This window comes from Rhea pennata, chromosome Z (genome assembly GCF_028389875.1).
Source record: "Rhea pennata isolate bPtePen1 chromosome Z, bPtePen1.pri, whole genome shotgun sequence".
Lineage (NCBI taxonomy): Eukaryota > Metazoa > Chordata > Aves > Rheiformes > Rheidae > Rhea > Rhea pennata.
The window spans coordinates 22,831,095-22,848,548 of record NC_084702.1 but is presented as its reverse complement, the minus strand read 5'-3'; the positions used below and the strand labels follow the sequence as shown (position 1 = coordinate 22,848,548).

At 41.9% G+C, this 17,454-nt stretch overlaps 1 protein-coding gene across 4 annotated transcripts in view; it reads right to left on the bottom strand.

The window, feature by feature from the left end:
* The window catches only part of FOCAD (focadhesin), a 123,334-nt gene extending 109,769 nt beyond the window's left edge, over positions 1-13,565 (bottom strand). For 3 of the 4 annotated variants that reach the window (XM_062599635.1, XM_062599637.1, XM_062599638.1), the window contains exons 1-4: positions 13,512-13,540; positions 5,570-5,657; positions 3,099-3,173; positions 1,413-1,567 (exon numbers count right to left, since the gene is read on the bottom strand). In XM_062599635.1, coding sequence (XP_062455619.1) covers positions 1,413-1,567; positions 3,099-3,173; positions 5,570-5,626 — 287 coding nt within the window. In that variant the 5' untranslated portion in view covers positions 5,627-5,657; positions 13,512-13,540. Of the gene's footprint in view, positions 1-1,412; positions 1,568-3,098; positions 3,174-5,569; positions 5,658-13,506 lie in introns of all 4 variants that reach the window. The other variant, XM_062599636.1, reaches the window with a different exon arrangement.
* Between the last annotated feature and the right edge of the window lie 3,889 nt (positions 13,566-17,454).

The following is a 17,454-nucleotide window of genomic DNA, read 5'->3' as shown; positions in this document are numbered from 1 at the left end:
TAACTGCTGACACTGCAACAAATGCTGGGTTGAACAGGAACTTCACTTTCTTTTTAGTCTGTCATCCACAGCTAATGAAATTTTCCTTCCAGTATATGTCACAGGACTCAGATTCTCATCATCTAAAGGACTGGTTTAACTTCTTATTAACAATTCAAGTTATTCCTTTGACCCCAAATTGAACTAACTGCATTTTGTCCTTTGGAGGATAGCAGTCAGTAGAAATTATTTGTATTATAAATATATAAATAAATAAATACAAATATATTTATATATATGTATAAATATAAATATACATACATATATACACACATACATATATATTTACAAAAACTTTCCTATGTATCCAAATCCAAATATTGTAAATTCAGAATAGAGTTAGCATCATCATGACAAGGTATTAACTCTAACTCAACTTTGAACAAGTCAGTCACAAGGACAGGAACAGAATTTTTTTTAACATTATCCAATTTCTTCAGAAGTGTTTCATGGAGTTTTCTCAAACTTAAGACTCACCTTTGGCTCAGATGAGAAACCTCAGTCCAAAACTAATTGTGTAAAGGTTAAGAGGAGTGAAAAACGTATCTCGAACGGCATGGTTCATACAACCTCTATATTGAGGCCACCAGCATAATACATAGCAGGTGTAGCATCAATAAGCCTTGAATAAGAAAGGACACTATCATTATTTAGACAGGAAATAGAAAGGCTTACTACTGCAACCCACACTTCTGCTGGAAGCCTGAAGAGAGATAGAAACAGACCAAGGAGAACTTTAATCTTCCCAAAACATCATCCAGCTTCCCATTCATAAGTTCTATTATGCACACAACAACAGCATTCTCTCAGCATGCAGCACAGCTAGTTTAATTCAAAACACCTTCAAAACATTGAGAGATGTTGGTATCATATTTGTAGCATTTTGTAGGAGGAAGCAGCTTTAGAGTTATGTGAAGTAGCACACCTGGGAACAAATCCAACATCCCTAATCTCCAGCCAGTGCCTTATGATGAGTCCACATGACCAGTTGGTGATTTGGGCTGTAAGAAGTTATCTCCCTTGTCCCATACCATGATGGACATCACTGTCATTTTCCTTCCGCTTTCCCATGAAAGGGGCAGCGAAACTAGGCAGCACATTGACTTCTGAGATGCAACAGTTCAAAGTCAGAGTATTACCATAAACTACTATCGGTTTCAGCTTTCATGATAGAATGGTCTATGAATTCTTGTCTCAAGAGTCAGAACCACACAGCCACTGCTATGATGTAAGCAACTGCCTTTAGCAGAAGGACAAGGCACAGTTAGTTCTTACTGTGTGGAGATGCCCTCACCCACAGAGTTGCACATCTTTCACTGCATGTATAAGGGAAACAGCAAAAAGAATGACAGAATACAGCAAACACACACTACCTGGCTGAGGGAATTAGGTTGAGAGCTCCATGAAGAACATAGTCGAGATCAGCATGTTTCTCTGCAACAAGTGCTACCAATCCTTCAGAGCAGGCTGTTCGCAGGGTCACATTCTCACTGCAGCACTTTTCCCAGAGCAAGTTCAGAGCCGGAGTCTGAAATTAAAAGGAAAAGAAGAAATAAGCAATGAGAAGGCTGAAATGAATTTCTCTGTGTTTGTCTCAAAACCACTTTTAAGTAAAATCCCACTCAACAACTTCTTCTAAAGTCCTATAAAGCACAAAGTAGAGGCTGGAGAACTGATCTGTAACCAAAGAAATACTTTCCTGAGGACAAGTCCCATGTCTCCTGTCCCCAGTTGCTTATCCCAGCACTATGGGCAGCAGTCTCTGAAGAATGGTAAGTCATAAGAATTTTGCAACTTGGCTTATTCAGGTAAGCTAGTAGTAATTTTAGTTTCCCTAAAAAATTAGACTCTAATTTTGAGATTGTTCAAGAACTGTTGTAAAACTGAACCACGTCTACAGCAGAGTGTTGTGCAAACAGCTATGGGCAGTATACAAAGAGCTATCCAAAGGCAAGCCATCTCTATTAATCAAAGCCCCCAGGTCTCTCCACCTGCTGGCAAATGCAAAGATTTGGCAGTATTCATCAAACCCACTATTATTTTGATGCTAAACTTGCATTCCCCAGATAGATGTTTGGTGACTTCGTAGGTGTCAAATGAAGAAACAAGGAAAATGTTTTAAAACAACTGAAAACTGAAACAGTACTGAAAAAGGCACATGTAATGTGTGAGTGGAATCATTTTAATTTTATTAATATTTTAGAAGCTGTTACTGTGTTTCTGTTCAATATCTGTCTAGGTAGTAGGGGTAAGAAGAGATGGGGTAGAGCTCAAGACAGAATGGTATTTGTGAATGTGAACATGAACATTTGAGGAGCTTCTATTAGAAAAAATATGCACCTTCAGCATGTCCTTATATCAAAATTTAACTCTATGTTTGTTTGCGGGTTTGTTAGTTGGTTTGTTTTTCAGAGTGGAGGAAAATCCATAACTCTCCTTTTCTTCTCATTTCAATACAAGTCAGCTTTGTGAGAGGACAAAAGAGAAGGAAATCCAGCTAACCCCTCTTCTGCATTACTTTCGCACTTGAAAATGTCAGCTTTTCATATGCCTCTCAGTTAATACAAGACCCCCATTAAACCAGGCTTGACCAAACTTACGAGCAAAGTACGCACTTGCATCATGCTGCCTCCAAAGGAAGTATGAGCTCTGCTTAGCTAATACGAAAGAACAAACACCAATGCTGATATGTGAAATCCAACACGTTTTGAAATTTTGATAGGAGTGTAAAAGATTTTTCTACTCAAATTTTTCTACTCAGATGAGTCACCATGTGACAGAATCTTCACTCATGGTAATGCAAATACACTAAAATAAAACTCGGTTTAACTGAGTATAGCTAGATGTTAGTATTCTCAGGTTCCATTTAGTATGTAAGTAAAGTTACTCTTCTGATCCGAGAGATTTACAGCATCCTCCTGTATGCCCAGGTACATATTGCTGAATACCTTACTTAACTTTGAGGATTTATTAAAGTTGCACACTGGAGAATGCGAATCCACTGAAAAAGATTAGTAGCTATGGATATGAGAGAAGAGAAATGAAAGAATAGTACAGACCTGGTCAGAGGCCTGTCTTATCTTGTCTGAAAAAACATTTTCTTTCAGCACTGCAGCAATCAGATGAGCCACTGCCTACAAGAGAAAAAGAAATAAAATCACGTACAGATTATTTTTCATGACTCCATTAGGAAGACTTTATACTGCTGCTGTACTGACAGGATGTCTAAGGAAGATACTGATGCAAGAACTAGAAACAATAGCAAACTTGTTGTTTGATGTGTATTTTAGGGCTAAAAACTTCCATAATACTGTGGCGAAGAGATCATGAAACAAGATTCATACTTAAACTCTTAAGGCTCTTCCCCCCCCCCCCAAAAAAAAAGCTATTCCTTAAACACGGCTCAAAATTTTTACATTTACATTTGGGATATAAGATTAAACTTTTCATTCTATTTTAACAGAAGGGATGTCTAATTTCCTCAGTCAATTTTTAAAAATCTAATATGGACTGAAATATTGAAACAGTCTCAAAAGCCTCAGGGTTTTTTGAATCTAGGCTTTGGTTTTCTGACTCATTTCTAATGTCTTAGGATAGGCAAAGTAAAACTGGGAAGCCGGTAAGACAAAAAAAACCAGCATTTCTGTTTTGCTAGTGTGTAAAGAGTACGTAGATTATTTTAAATGTTCCCAGGTTCTTTCTCCTTCAGCATTTATTTACCATCCTTTAGATACTAGCTGCTAGCTGGACACAATAAGCAGTAGCACTTTCAGATAACAATTTACTTTTCCAGAAAAGATGACACTATGAACATTCTTAAACTACAAGGATTATGCTTTCAAAGGTTTGGATGCACATTCTGATACATTTGGTTAAAACAAACAACAAAGAAAAACTAGACCATTTATTCTCCGAGTATCTTGCTGTTGTGAAAATCAAACGAGAAAAATGGGACAAAGTCGGATATTTCTATTTCTCTGCAGCTAACCCATCACAAGAGCAGCCACATGCTCCCAATGCAGATTAGATTTATCTTAGTGCACTTATAAAAGAAATCATCTATGATTTCTCTTTTTCTTTTTCCTGCTCATAAGAGATTTCAGAAATAAAATCACATCTGCATCCTTAAAACCATTTTCTTTACACTAGAAAAAAAACTTATCAACAGAGAGCAGCTTTTGCAGTAAGTTATACAGGAGAGTCATACTGTAGATTATTCCACTACATTCCAAGAATTTGATTAATCAGTAAAACCCTTCAACCTACAAAACTATTCTAAACACCCTGAATTCACTGATCCCTCCTTTGCAAGTTATTTGTCCCACAGAACAGAAGTCTTTGTTAGTCCTAAAAAGTGAAGAGGTCCCTTAGGAAGTTGAATCCTGACCCGATGATAGTTTGAAGATTATGACCTGCTTTTGAGGACCCCCAGAAAACAGGCAGAAGCTAGTGAAATAGCCAAAGCACTACAGAAAATCCAGTACTAACAGCCCTTAACGATGAGCAGCTGCAGCAGTAGACAAGAAAAAGATTTTAGCAGTATGTGCACCCTTTGCAACACTGGACATTTTTCTGCACTAAAAACTGAACTTGTTCAAAGAGTTTAGGTGAACTAGCTTTCAGGGACATGCCATCCCTCCTAAATGCCAAGTTGAACACAGGGGATCTCCACGTTTCTGTTTCAGACTGGATTATTGTGTATCAGTGCAGCATCAGTTGAAGTGAAAATGCAATAGAGGCATCCAGTTGCATGGACTGTATTCACATTAACTTCCTCCACCAAAAAAAAATGGCTACAAGTACCATCTTGAATTCAAAATACATTTCATGGCATACAGCTTTTGAGGTAAGCAAGGAGAAAGACTAAAACAAACTGAAGGAGGCAGAAAGTGGAGGAAGTTAATTATGATCTTATAGCTCAATAGATACATTTCTAATGCTGAAAAAAAGAGGAATGGCCAAAGCAGGAAAGCTCTGTTTTTAAACTCTTCCTCACTGTCTAGTAAAAGTATTAACATAAAAACTTTATTTACATGAGAAGGGCTTCAGACAGATATGATTGGTAGCAAGTGTATGGATCTGAAAATAAAGGAGTTTAATCTGCTTATCACTGTGGAGCTTTACATAGTTATTTGTCAAGGACTGACAATAACGTACTAGTTCATCGTTAGCTCTTACCACAAGCAGAAAAACAGACCCACTTTAAAGACAGTTGTGTAAGGCCAAGGATAAACCTTTCAGTCCTTGAAAGTTTTTGATTTTTCTGTAAAGTAGAGTTTTTCCAGTGATGAGTATTTATATCCAATGTCTGGATTACACAGTAGGTACAATTAGTTTTTCTTTGCAACTGGAGAATACCCCACTTTTATAGGTTCCTGGCTTTGGAGCAAAAAGTAAAAGGCTTCCTTATCCAGTTGTTATTCCAATTGTGTTCCAATACAGTCAGACAGCAGGCCTTGCAACAAAAGTTTTACAAACAATTAACATACATTAAAAAAAAGAAAGAAAGAAAGAAAAAGGAATCAATTACCTGTGATTGAATAAGTGTATTGGGAAATTCAAACCGTTTCTTGATATCGTCTGACATTTTTGGCTGTCATGTGACACTAACTCACACTCTGCAAGAGATATTAGAAAAGACTTAGAACTAGGCAAGAAGGTATACTATTTACAAAAAAAACAAAATCAAGATTTATTTTGCATTTAATAGTAGATGTAAGCATTAAAGTATCAATTTTCAAACTACAGTCCATCAACCCTAGGAGTTCACAACCACTTCTAAAGAGCAGGTAGAGGGAGGTGATCCTGCCCCTCTGCTCAGCCCTGGGGAGGCCTCATCTCGAGTACTGTGTCCAGCTCTGGGCTCCCCAGTACAAGAGAGACATGGAGCTGCTAGAGAGAGTTCAGTGTAGGGCTATGAGGATGACCAGAGGGCTGGAGCACCTGCCCTATGAGGAACGGCTGCGAGAGCTGGGCCTCTTCAGCCTGGGGAAGAGAAGACTGAGGGGGGATCTTATCACTGTGTACAAGTACCTGAAGGGAGGGTGTCAAGGGGACGGGGACAAACTCTTTTCGGTTTTCCCATGTGACAGGACAAGAGGCAATGGGCAGAAGTTGAACCACAGGCAGTTCTGCCTGAACATGAGTGGGAATTTCTTCCCTGTGAGAGTGACAGAGCACTGGAATAGGTTGCCCAGAGAGGTTGTGGAGTCTCCTTCTCTGGAGATCTTCAAGACCTGCCCAGACGCAACCCTGTCTAACATGCTGTAGGCAACCCCACTTGAGCAGGGAGGTGGGAATGGATGATCTCTAGAGGTCTCTTCCAACCTTGCACATTCTGTAATTCTGTTGAGTTGGTGACTACTAAGAAAAGCAATTTTATATATGCCAGACAGCAACTCATATATTTGCATTTCTAGAGGCATATGTAACTTTGAAAAGTTTAGAGGTCTACAAATCAAAAGGAGTTGAAAGTTACTGCATTAGATAATGCAGACAGAGAATAAGCACATTCATGTTGCAGGCAGCTAAAAAGACACCTCAAAAAGTTAATGACTTTTCTGAAGTCATACAAATAACTAAAGTGAGTGGCACAAATACTAACTCAAAATTCCTCCATAATCCATTAGTTCATGTTGTAATTAAGTTGGAAACAAAACACTGCTGCATTTTTCTCTCTCCAAAGTCCACCACAGCACCTTATTTCACTGGCTTAAACCCAAGAAATATTGAACATCTATTGCTCTTATATGAAGTGCAGGTCACCAGCAATTCTTAAATCTGGAGCAAATACATTACTACTTGTGAGTACTTCCATGCAGCACAGCTACATACATGCTTTGAGAGCATCTGCCCCTGAGACTATTTTTATACATTGATTTCAAAATGGGATAGCTCAGGAGGACCATTCAGAGCTCCTGAAACGTGATTAAAAACGTAGAACTCTACAAATATTACAAATATCTCATGTAAAAATAGGAGTAAAACAAATAAAAGCCTGTGAGATATTGGAAGTGGTAACTGTATTTAGGGGCTGGAACATTTGACAGAAAAACAAAACTTTCAAGCTCTCCAAGTTTCAGGAAGCTGGTATACACAGGCACCCATATGAACAGAGAAACCTAAATTGAAGAAAGATCAGAAATGGGTTTGCCTTGTTACACACTGCTGAAATTGGTGGCAAACAGCAAACACTCAGACATTTCAGTTCAGCGTAAACACACTTTCAGGCATATGATATGGTTTCCTTAAAATATATTAAAAAAAACAGCACTCATTGCAATGCTAAATCTTTGCAGTAACCACTCAATCAAAATATATATACACACACACAGAGTACTTGAACTTAAAGATATGCTATTGATGTGGTGAATTAAGAATTCTGCCATTAATTTTGAAAAAGATCAAACCTGAAAACATGCAAATTCACTACATGCCCAAACAAATTGTATTCATAGTAGAAAATTTCAACAGTTATCACCTCAATGAATATAAAATTGTTAGCAGTTATACCAGCAGAATACTCCCTACTGCTTTTGAATTACATTTCTGACAGTTTTTGAGAATTAACCAGTTAATTCAGGATGAGGTTAATACAAGTTTACACTGGCTTAAAGTATCTTTCACCGCATTTTGAGACAGTAGGTATCCATTTAATAAATCAATACACATTACTCTAGAGTTAACATCTTTCTATTTTTGAAAGGAAAAACAAAAGATCAACACAGTAGTAATTGTGGGCATACTCACATTTTATCAGCACGTTCAGTGGGTCTGAATACATTTGACTTATTTGTATATACAAACTGAGCTGCACGCATCCCTGGACCTCCTCTAGACTTACATAACAATCCAAAACATAATAAAACGTTTCCACCTGGGCAGGCTTTTTTTTCTTGTATTACTCATTAGAATTACACATTACCAGCTGACAAGTAATTTTGGTTATTCATATGAAAAGAAGAAACAGTAGGAGACCATTAGAGATACAATACTTTCATAAATTGCAAAAATATGTTATTCCAGGCAGACTAGAAATTTATTCTTTCCTATTAGAAGCTGCCCAATTTACATCAGTCTATACCAAACCTCTACAAGATATTTAGAATACAATACATGAATCAGCAGAAGCTAATGAATTCAAATACCATGTAAACTCCTCTTTAGTCTTCAGCATCCATCCTCAGTGAAGGCACTTGCTTAGGTGCAGAGAATAACCTGCACTTTTTCAGGATTATTTGGTAATTTGGGTTGTAAATTCAGGCTTCAGGAGATCTCTAGTTCAATCCTACACTCGAAGCAGGTCAGCTGTAGGGGCAGAGCAGGCCGGTCCTGGCTTTACCCCATCCCCTGATTGGGGTAAAGCCAGGATTGACAGCCATTGAGGATGGAGCAGCACCACCTCTCTAGCCCAACTCCACTGCTGGCTGTTGTTGAGGGGAAAAGTTTCTTGCCATCCCCACTGGAGTCACAGTCCTGCTCCATGCGGGGCGTGCTGAGCCCAGCTGCCTCCCCCCGACCTCTCCCCTTCAGTGCTGAGGCTGCTGTGCCAGTGCCCTGGGGCTACTCATGCTCCCAGAGAGCCAGCCTCAGCCCCTCTAGGCTGAGCCTGTATTGTTAGGGCTGGGGAGAAAACCACACATTTATCCTTGCTCAATTTTGTGAGACTGTTGTCAGCCTAAGACGGACATTGACAGGCTGGGGGAATAATGGCAGCCAAGCCATTACGTTGAGTGGTACACCCACATTTGTGTCCTGCTCCTGCAGCTTTATTAGAATGCGCTGTCTGCTCTTCCATGTCACCGATACTAAACAGCCCAGATCCCAGGACAGACCCCTGTAGTACCCTACTTGAGACCAACCTCCAGGCACAGTACAAACCATTAACCACAATGTTCAAAGTCCAATCACCTAACTAGTTCGGATCTGGGTTTTTTTAATCCACCTGGTTGCCACCCATTCAGGCTATAACATCTTAACTTTGATACAAGAATACTATGGGAGATAATGCTGAAAGTCTTGCTGAAGTTGAGGTAAATGACATTCACTGCTCTTCCTTTGACCACAAATCAAATCATTTTATTCTCTACTAAAGGCAATCAGATTGGTCTGGCATGATTTGCCCTCAGTAAATCCATGCTGATTGTTCCCAGTCACCTTCTCTTTCATGTCTATAGAAATGGCCTCTAAGAAGATTTGCTCCATAACCTTCCCAGGGACTAAGTTTAGGCTCACTGGATCCTCCCCACATCGCCTTCTCCTTTATGTACCGAAAAACATGCTCAAAGAGGACTTGCTTCACGGTTTTCCCAGGGACTGAAGTGAGGCTGATACGCTTGCTCTTCCCCAGGTGTATCTTCTTGTCTTTTTTTGGAGATGAATCAACATTTGCATTTCTCCAGTTACTGCACACCACCCTCAAAATCCTACATCTTTCAAAGATGACAGAGAGGAACCTTGCCAGGCCATTGGTCAGCTTTCTTTGTACCTTGAAAACATCCATTTTCCACATTCAACCTAGTACTATTAATGTAGCAGAAGAAGCTCTTTCTGCTGCCCTCAATGCCCCTTGAAAAAGTTCCAACTCCAGCTGAGCTTTGCTTTCCTAACACCATCTTCGTATACCCCGGTAATGTTTCTAAATTCTTCCTTTGCAGCCTATTCCTGCTTCTGCTTTCTGTCTGCTGCCCTTTTGCACTGGAAGCTCCCTGTTTAGCCAAGGTAGTCTCTCACTACATCTAGCTGGTCTCCTGAGTTCCTGCGCAAGTGAAATGTGTTTTGCTTATAGCCCTGCCTACTTTCCCAAGCAACTCTGACCTTCAGAGCTGCATCCTACAGGATCCTGCCACCAGTTCCCTCAATAAGCCCAAATCTGTTCTCCTGAAGGTCAGGATCTGTACTCTGCTGTTTCTGCACTCTAGCCATTTTCAGCTAAAGATATCAGATGGAAATAACATCACAGATTGGAATGAGAGAGAAAGCTGCATCCTCATCTGGACAAGTGCTTGTATTGTTTGTGTTGTATCAGATCCAAACTTTATAATTGCAAATCTGATCAATCAAAAATAAAGATGCTGCCTGCATATTGTTGCAAAACTTAGATGGCAATCAAATTGTAAAATACTGTGAAAATGCAGGAATCCACTGCCTCCAACTCTAATGGTATTTTTTCAACAGCAGGTTAGAAACGCAGTAGTATTGGAAATGTGACAGGCTAGAAATCTCATGCTTTCTACAAGGAGAACTTCTCAACGATGTTATCATTCAACAAAGCACTTCTGTTCATGCTAAAAAGACTCTGCCAAGGATTTACCCACATGCTTTATACTAAGCTTGGAAGGATTTCTTCCTTTAAAAATGACATAGAAGAATTAGAAACTGTAAGATACATGGAAGAAATACACCTGGCTCTGTAACACTTAATGACCAAGTATTATAAGCAAAACAGACTAAAGCTGATTTTTAATAGGTTTATTATGACATTTCCTGGGGGTGGGGGTGGGGGGTGCACAGGTGCAGAGGACAGTTTTTCATCTCAGATACACATCTGATAGAATATTTCTCTCAGTGACCTTGATGTTATTTGAGTGCTAGTACAATACATACATCAGGTGTTATTTTATATTACCGCTAACCTATAGGTATGATGTCATAGTTATTCATCTGAGCAAAAATACAGCCTCCTCCTCACAAAGCATTACTTGGAACACTTATTTTCTCTCTGCTGACTCTGAAACCCCCAAGGAAAGATATTACGTGAGAAACCTCCAGGGTTGTCAGAGTTCCACTAACATTTCATCGTTCTGAAAAGAAGAGGGGAAAAATGAAAAGTTCATAAATAATATTTAGTGCATTTACAACCACCAAAAGAAAAAGTTTAAAGAAGTGGTTCCCAAACAAAGGGTTGTGGTTACTACCACTTGATAAAATACAGTTTACTTTGAAAGAATACATTTTCACAAAATATTCACATTAGCATTTGGAGGCCCACCAAACTTAACAGTTCGACACTGAAATCAAAAATGGTTAGGACTAAATACATCTCCTCATAAGCCACTTACTCATTTATAACCCAGTTTTTAGTGCATCATTTCTGATCTTCCCCTTGCCAGGTAAATTCCACAGAAACAACGTACAACCATTTGTGCGCTCTGAGAATGATGCTATAATCAGAGAGCGAAATGGTAAGAGCAGCATGTCTACGAGAAGCACAGCTGATGTAGGAAGGAACTGAACACCTAAAGATAGGCAAAAATCATACAGAAGAAAACTCCAACTGTAACTTACAAATTGGAACCTACATCTGGAGTTTATAAAACATCTGCTTTTTCATCCTTGCCTATCAGTTTCTAATAATACCACCACTACAAGGTGGAGTTAGGAAAGATTTTCAAAGCCAAACAGCATGACTGTGCACTAACTTTGGAGTCAGCTGTGCCAAACCACTGGCTTGTTTCCATAACATGCAAAAAGAAAAGGAAGTCATGTCTGTGTGGAAAATCCTTATTAGTAAGCTTGAGCTTAATCTCACTTGTCCTTAATTTCTTGCATTATCGGCACTGAATTCATAATAGCTATCCAGGCTAGGTCAAAACTTTGAAATTGTAAAAAAGCAAGCAAGCAAGCAAAAAGGGATTTCCCCCCCCCCTTCAGTTCAGATAGCTACTTTATTCAGACACCTTTTCCTACTAATTAAAAATATATATATACTGAAGTCGGAACTGTTTCCTCCCTTGTAGGAACCGTGTCTACTTCCTGCTGTTGTCAGCATGCCAAAGCACTTCTATAAATAGGTACTAGCATCTGTATTTCTTGCAATCCTTTTCCCTCCTTCCCATGAAAGCACAATTTCCACCTGACAATCCCAAGAATTGTAAAAGCAGCAGCAGAAAAAGTTTCCTATTTTTAGCCATATTTTACCACAAAAACAAGGAGGGCCAGAGCATGCTAGCTTGCCAAAGTCTCTATAATCTATCAGCTCTGAAAACTCCTTAAAAGCTTTACCCCAGCTTGTGACATTTGGGACAGCATTTGGTCTCAAAAAGAAAGAAAAACATCACATACACCTAATAACTTGTCTTAAAGTTCACAGTTCTCAAAGGACTGCATAACTTATTTCCATGTTATAGCTTACAGAGACCATTAGTGTTAAATAAAATACTACTCTTGCAAAGTAAGCAGAATCACCCCAAAACAAATCCATCTACCCTAACTGATTCCACATCAGAACTTTTATCTCATTCTCCCCTCTGCCCCTGAAAAAAGATACAAAAATTACATAGGAATATTATGAAAGAGAATACCTTGCAAATTCTTACAGCAGTCTCTCCTAATACGCTGCAGAAGACTATGACAAAATAGCTTGGTCTCAGCCAGGATACTCTGGTCAATAAATGCTCTCAAAATCTTTCTTATATAAGAGAGCAGCCTCTCTTTTTAAGCTGTAATTAATTGCATTTTACTTGTCCTGATGAGTTTTTGTTTGCTCATCCTGGGCTGTGTTTCACCTGTCTTCAGTGCTGAAGAGGCACTTTAGACCATCAACCAGGCAAACAGATGGACTTCTCCCCCACCCAAGAGCAAAAGAAAAAAGACAAGCTACAGGAAGTTTGTTTCCCTGGTACAGTTAAACTGAACTGTAAGTGACCTAGTGTTAATTAAAGTACAAGCAAAGCTAATGCAGCTGTACCAGACAGGAGTTACCTTGTGATTAGAGTTTACAATCTGGGCTACAACAGTTCAATAAAAGCAACTATTTTAACATGCAAGTTAAGGAAGATGAGTAACAGAGCACAGAAAACCTTCACTGGGAGTATGTGGATCACACTTTCCATATTCACTGCCTTTTGCTCATTAAGGATACCAAACTCAACTTGGTGTTCCCACTGAACCACAGCAGCGAGAATATATGTGCTTATACATGCAAATACTCCTACTGCTCTGCTGAGTGTGCAAAGCCAACACTGAAGGAGATCTGCAGAAAGCTCTGTTCTCTGAGTGCTGCCAATTATAGGGATATACACACATATATACACACACACAGGTATTTGCTGTAAGTCTGCTCGCTCTAGAGAAAGACAAAGTTGAGAGCTCCTGGTGACTGATCTGTATCTTCATAATGGTAAAACAGCAGCCATTTGTAGATGCTAGGAGAAAACAAGAGTTTGCTTTCTTTTTTTAAAAAAAAAAAAAAAAGGATAGAAAAAATAAAAGGGAGAAGCCCCCAGCCGTCGCTGCTAAAAGCCACCGCGGCACCGCGCTGCGCTGACGCGGTGCCCGGCGCACCGCACCGCACCGGCCCGCTGCGCCCATGCAGGCCTGTGGCACAGCGCGAAGCGCCGACACGCACAGGCCGCGGCCGTGAAGCCCCGCCGAAAGCCCGGCGGGCGCCCGCCGGGGCAGGGCGGCGCGGAGCGGCGCCGCGCGCGCGGCCTCCCTCTCCCTCTCCCTCTCCCCCGCCGACCTCACCTCACCGAGCGCCACAGCGGCGGCGCCTCCCGCCGCTCGGCAGCGTCAGTTCCTTCCCCCGGCGGGAAGGCGGCGGTGAGTCAGCGCGAGATTTGGCCCCCCACTCCCCGCGGTCAGGGCGCCTGCGCGGCGGCTGGCGCATGCGCGCGGGCGCCGCAGGCGACGCGGCGGCCGCGGGCGGCGCGGGCGCCGTGTCTCCCGCCGTGGGGCGGCGGCGGTGGCTGGGGCGCTCCGCTGCCCACCCCGCGCTTCGGCCGCCGCCCTGGCCGCGCCCCGGCTGGACGCTGGACGCTGGACGGGCGTCTCGGGGCTGCTCACCGCGGGCGCCGAGCGGCTGGCCCCGCTCGCGGTCGCCTGAAGCCGGCTTCCCGAGGGCACGGCCGTGTCGAGGTGGCGGCAGCCGTCCCTGCCGTCAGGGCGCCGTCTCGGCGGCCCGGCCGGCCGCGGGGACGGCCTGAGCGCGGCGTGCGGGCTTTGGTCCGACCCCGCCGGGGCTGCTCGCTACGGGGAGGTGGGATGAGTCGCGTCCACGAAGTTCGGCTTGTGTTCCCGGTGTTGACATAGTTCGGTACTTGGATCCAGGCTCTTGCTCAGGAGGTTGGGACATGAATTAGCCTTTAAGTACTAAGCCTCCTTCAGACTTTTCCTTAATTCCAAACTTAAATTTAGACCTAAATCTGGAGACGTAAGTAGAAGCAGTATGAGTTGTGTTGAAAAGGATAAGTGGATAGCATTTTCCCTACATACAGAAAAGCAGACTTGTATAGCAAAATTACTGCAGAGTGACTCTCTTAAATCTTGTTATTTTGAGAGGGACAATGATCAGCATGTTCCAGGGGCAGGCTTATCCATTTGCAGTCAGGAACAGACATGAAGAATAAATGTTCTCGTGCTTGCTGCATGTTGTGCAGTTCTTTCATTTCTAGATCCTTCAGGCCATGACAGGAGAATAGGTTAGTTCAAGCTCAGCTTCGGTGCAATTTGGCAACTCCTTGTGTTGCCAACATGTTGGAAAGACTGCAGAGCTCATATTTAGGACTAGGAACTTTAAGAAGAGGTTATATTCTTGATTAGAATTCTTATTTTAACGCAAACCAACACTTACTTTTATTCCTGAACATTGACGCAATAGGTAACCTTTACAAGACATTAGTAACATCAAAATGACACTAAACTATCTTAAGAAAAGGCAAAAATCATGAATACTTTTAGAGAAATTTGAGAAGGGCTAGATTGCTCAGTATTATTACTCAAGGATGAATTTGAGCAGAAGGTAGTGAAATAATGACAAGTTTGAAACAAAAATAAATTAAGTACACCTGTATAGGTCTTTCTACAGTTCTTCAGTTTTTAAAGACCAGGGAATTACTGAGTATCTTAATGTATTGGGATCAGGTTCACCAACAAAAGCCAAATGTGGTTTATGGGATCCAAAAGGACCTGCTTCTCCTTCCATTGAGTTTGTGGCCAAGCCTACAATGACAGTTCAGGAACCAGAAAAAGCCCAAATATGGTCCAGAGAGTAAAACTATCCTCTTGAACTGCCTGCATGTCTTTATGAAAAGTGAAGAGCAGCTAGCTTACTCAGATCATGTAGGCTTTCCCTCATGTTTTCTCAACAGGACTTCCCATGCAGCACCTGAATTGTTGAGGCTGGAGCAGTTTGCACATACAGGTATCCATGGGGTGCCTTTGCACTCAGCACAGTATTTGTAGGATGACCCCTAGTTAGCTTTCTGATACATCTACAATATGCCAAGATCTGCTAAGAGAACATGGAAATGTTTTCATACAGGGGTAGTTAAGCCTAGCTGTAGGTGACCTCAGGCAATGGCATGAATCAGAAAGCAGCATTCAGCCTCCTCACCCGTTCCATCCTTTCTTCTCTTCTATCCATGCAGACAACTCGTGCTTGGCATCAGGATCAGGTGTACCACAACCATTCCACTGATTCGTTAGCACTCGTGCCATTGCATTCATGCCTGGCATTAGGGTATCATGGATATCATATCCTTTCCCTGGATTCACTAATTCACTACCGAAATGCCAAATTCTCAGCATTAATTGTTTCAAAATGCTGTTCCACACAGGCAATGCCTGCCACTATTAAAAATTATCTATTTTAAATCTCTTAAGCCTGGTAATAAAATACAATTTTAGCAAATGGGCCTAGTCAGCTATAAATTTAAGCATCATTACTAAGATTTATTTAAAATTAAATTTTAAGGTGCAGCTGGTTTCATTAAAAAAAGTCAGCCATGAATCACAGAAGAGTTGAAGTTGGAAAGGACCTCTGGAGATCATTTTGTCCAACCCCTCTGCTCAGACAGCATCACCTGTAGCATATTTCCAACGGTTGTGTCCAGACAGCTTTTGAATATCTCCAAGGATGGAGACTTCACAACCTTCTGGATAATTTGTTCCAGTGCTCTGATTTTTCTTATGTTCAGACAGAACTTTCTGTGTTTCAGTTTGTTCCCGTTATCTCTTATCCTATTACTGGGCACCACTGGGAAGACTGTGACCCCATCCTCTTTAGACTATCCTTTCAGATATTTATATGCATTGGTAAGATCCTCCATCAGTCTTCTCTTTCTGAAGGCTGAACAGTCCCACTCTCTCAGACTTTCCTTATGTGACAGAAGCTCCAGTCCTTTAATCATCTTAGTAACCCTCCGCTGGACTTGCTGTAGTAGCTCCAGCAGCCTCGTGAGAGTTGAGTAGAGAGGGAGGCTTTCCTCCTTTGACTTGCTGGCAATGTGCTGCCTAATGCCACTCAGGATACCATTGGCCATTTTGGCACCAAGGGGCATTGCTGGCTCATAGTCAGCCTGCAGTCCACCTGGACCCCGAGAGCCTTCTCCACAGAGCTGCTTTCCATCAGGTCATCCCCCAGCCTGTACTGGTGCCTAGGGTTATTCCTCCCTAGGTGCAGGACCCTGCACTTGCTTTTGTTGAACTTCATAAGGTTCCTCTCTGCCCAATTTTCCAACCTGTCCAGGTCTCTCTGAATGGCAGCACAGTCTTCTGGGATAAGTCACTCCTCCCAGTTTTGTATCATCAGCAAACTTGCTGATGCCCCTTACTCCAGGTCATTAATGAAGAACATTGATGAAGAACATTGAACAAAACTGGCCCCAGCACTGAGGCCTGGGGAACACCCTGAGCTACAGGCCTCCAACTAGACTTTGCACCACTGATCACAACCCTCTGAGCTCTGCCATTCAGATAGTTCTCAAATCACCCAGTGATAGGGTGAGAGGCAATGGGCACAAACTGGAACACGTGAAGTTCCATCTAAACATAAGGAAAAGCTTTTTTCCTGTGAGGGTGACTAAGCAGTTGCATGGGTTACCCAGAGAGGTTGTGGAGTGTCTGTTCCTGGAGATACTGAAAACCAGACTAAACACAGTTCTGGACAATGTGCAGTAGGTGACCCTGCTTGAGGAGGGGGGTTGGACAAGATGATCTCTTCAGGTCCCTTCCAACCTCAGCCATTCCATGATTCTGTGATTTGCATCCTATCCTGAGATTCCAAGCACTTTGGGTTCCCTGTTACCTGGATGAAGTTGAGGAGACTTTGCTGTTCAGAGGGAACAATTATTTCTTTGGTTAAAAGAAGCCCTACCTACTGTTAGGAAGCTTGACAGTGGGAGTGCTCTGCAAAAGTAGGTGAGCCAGAAGCTGGAAGTAATGCCTAGACAGTGCTGTCATCAAGAGGGTGCAGTCCCACAGCACCTGAGCAAGAAGAACCAAGCTGACCCATGACAGTAGCTGAGGTCAGCCACAGCCCAGTGATTGCTGGGCAGCAGCCCTAAGTAACAGGTCATGTCTGGGACCAACCTGGAGAGTTGAGTCCACAGGGTCTGGACTAGCAAAGTATGAATCCTTATGGCTAGGCACAGGCACGGGTGTTCTGTTGGTAAGGCAAGGCCTAGGGTGAGGGAC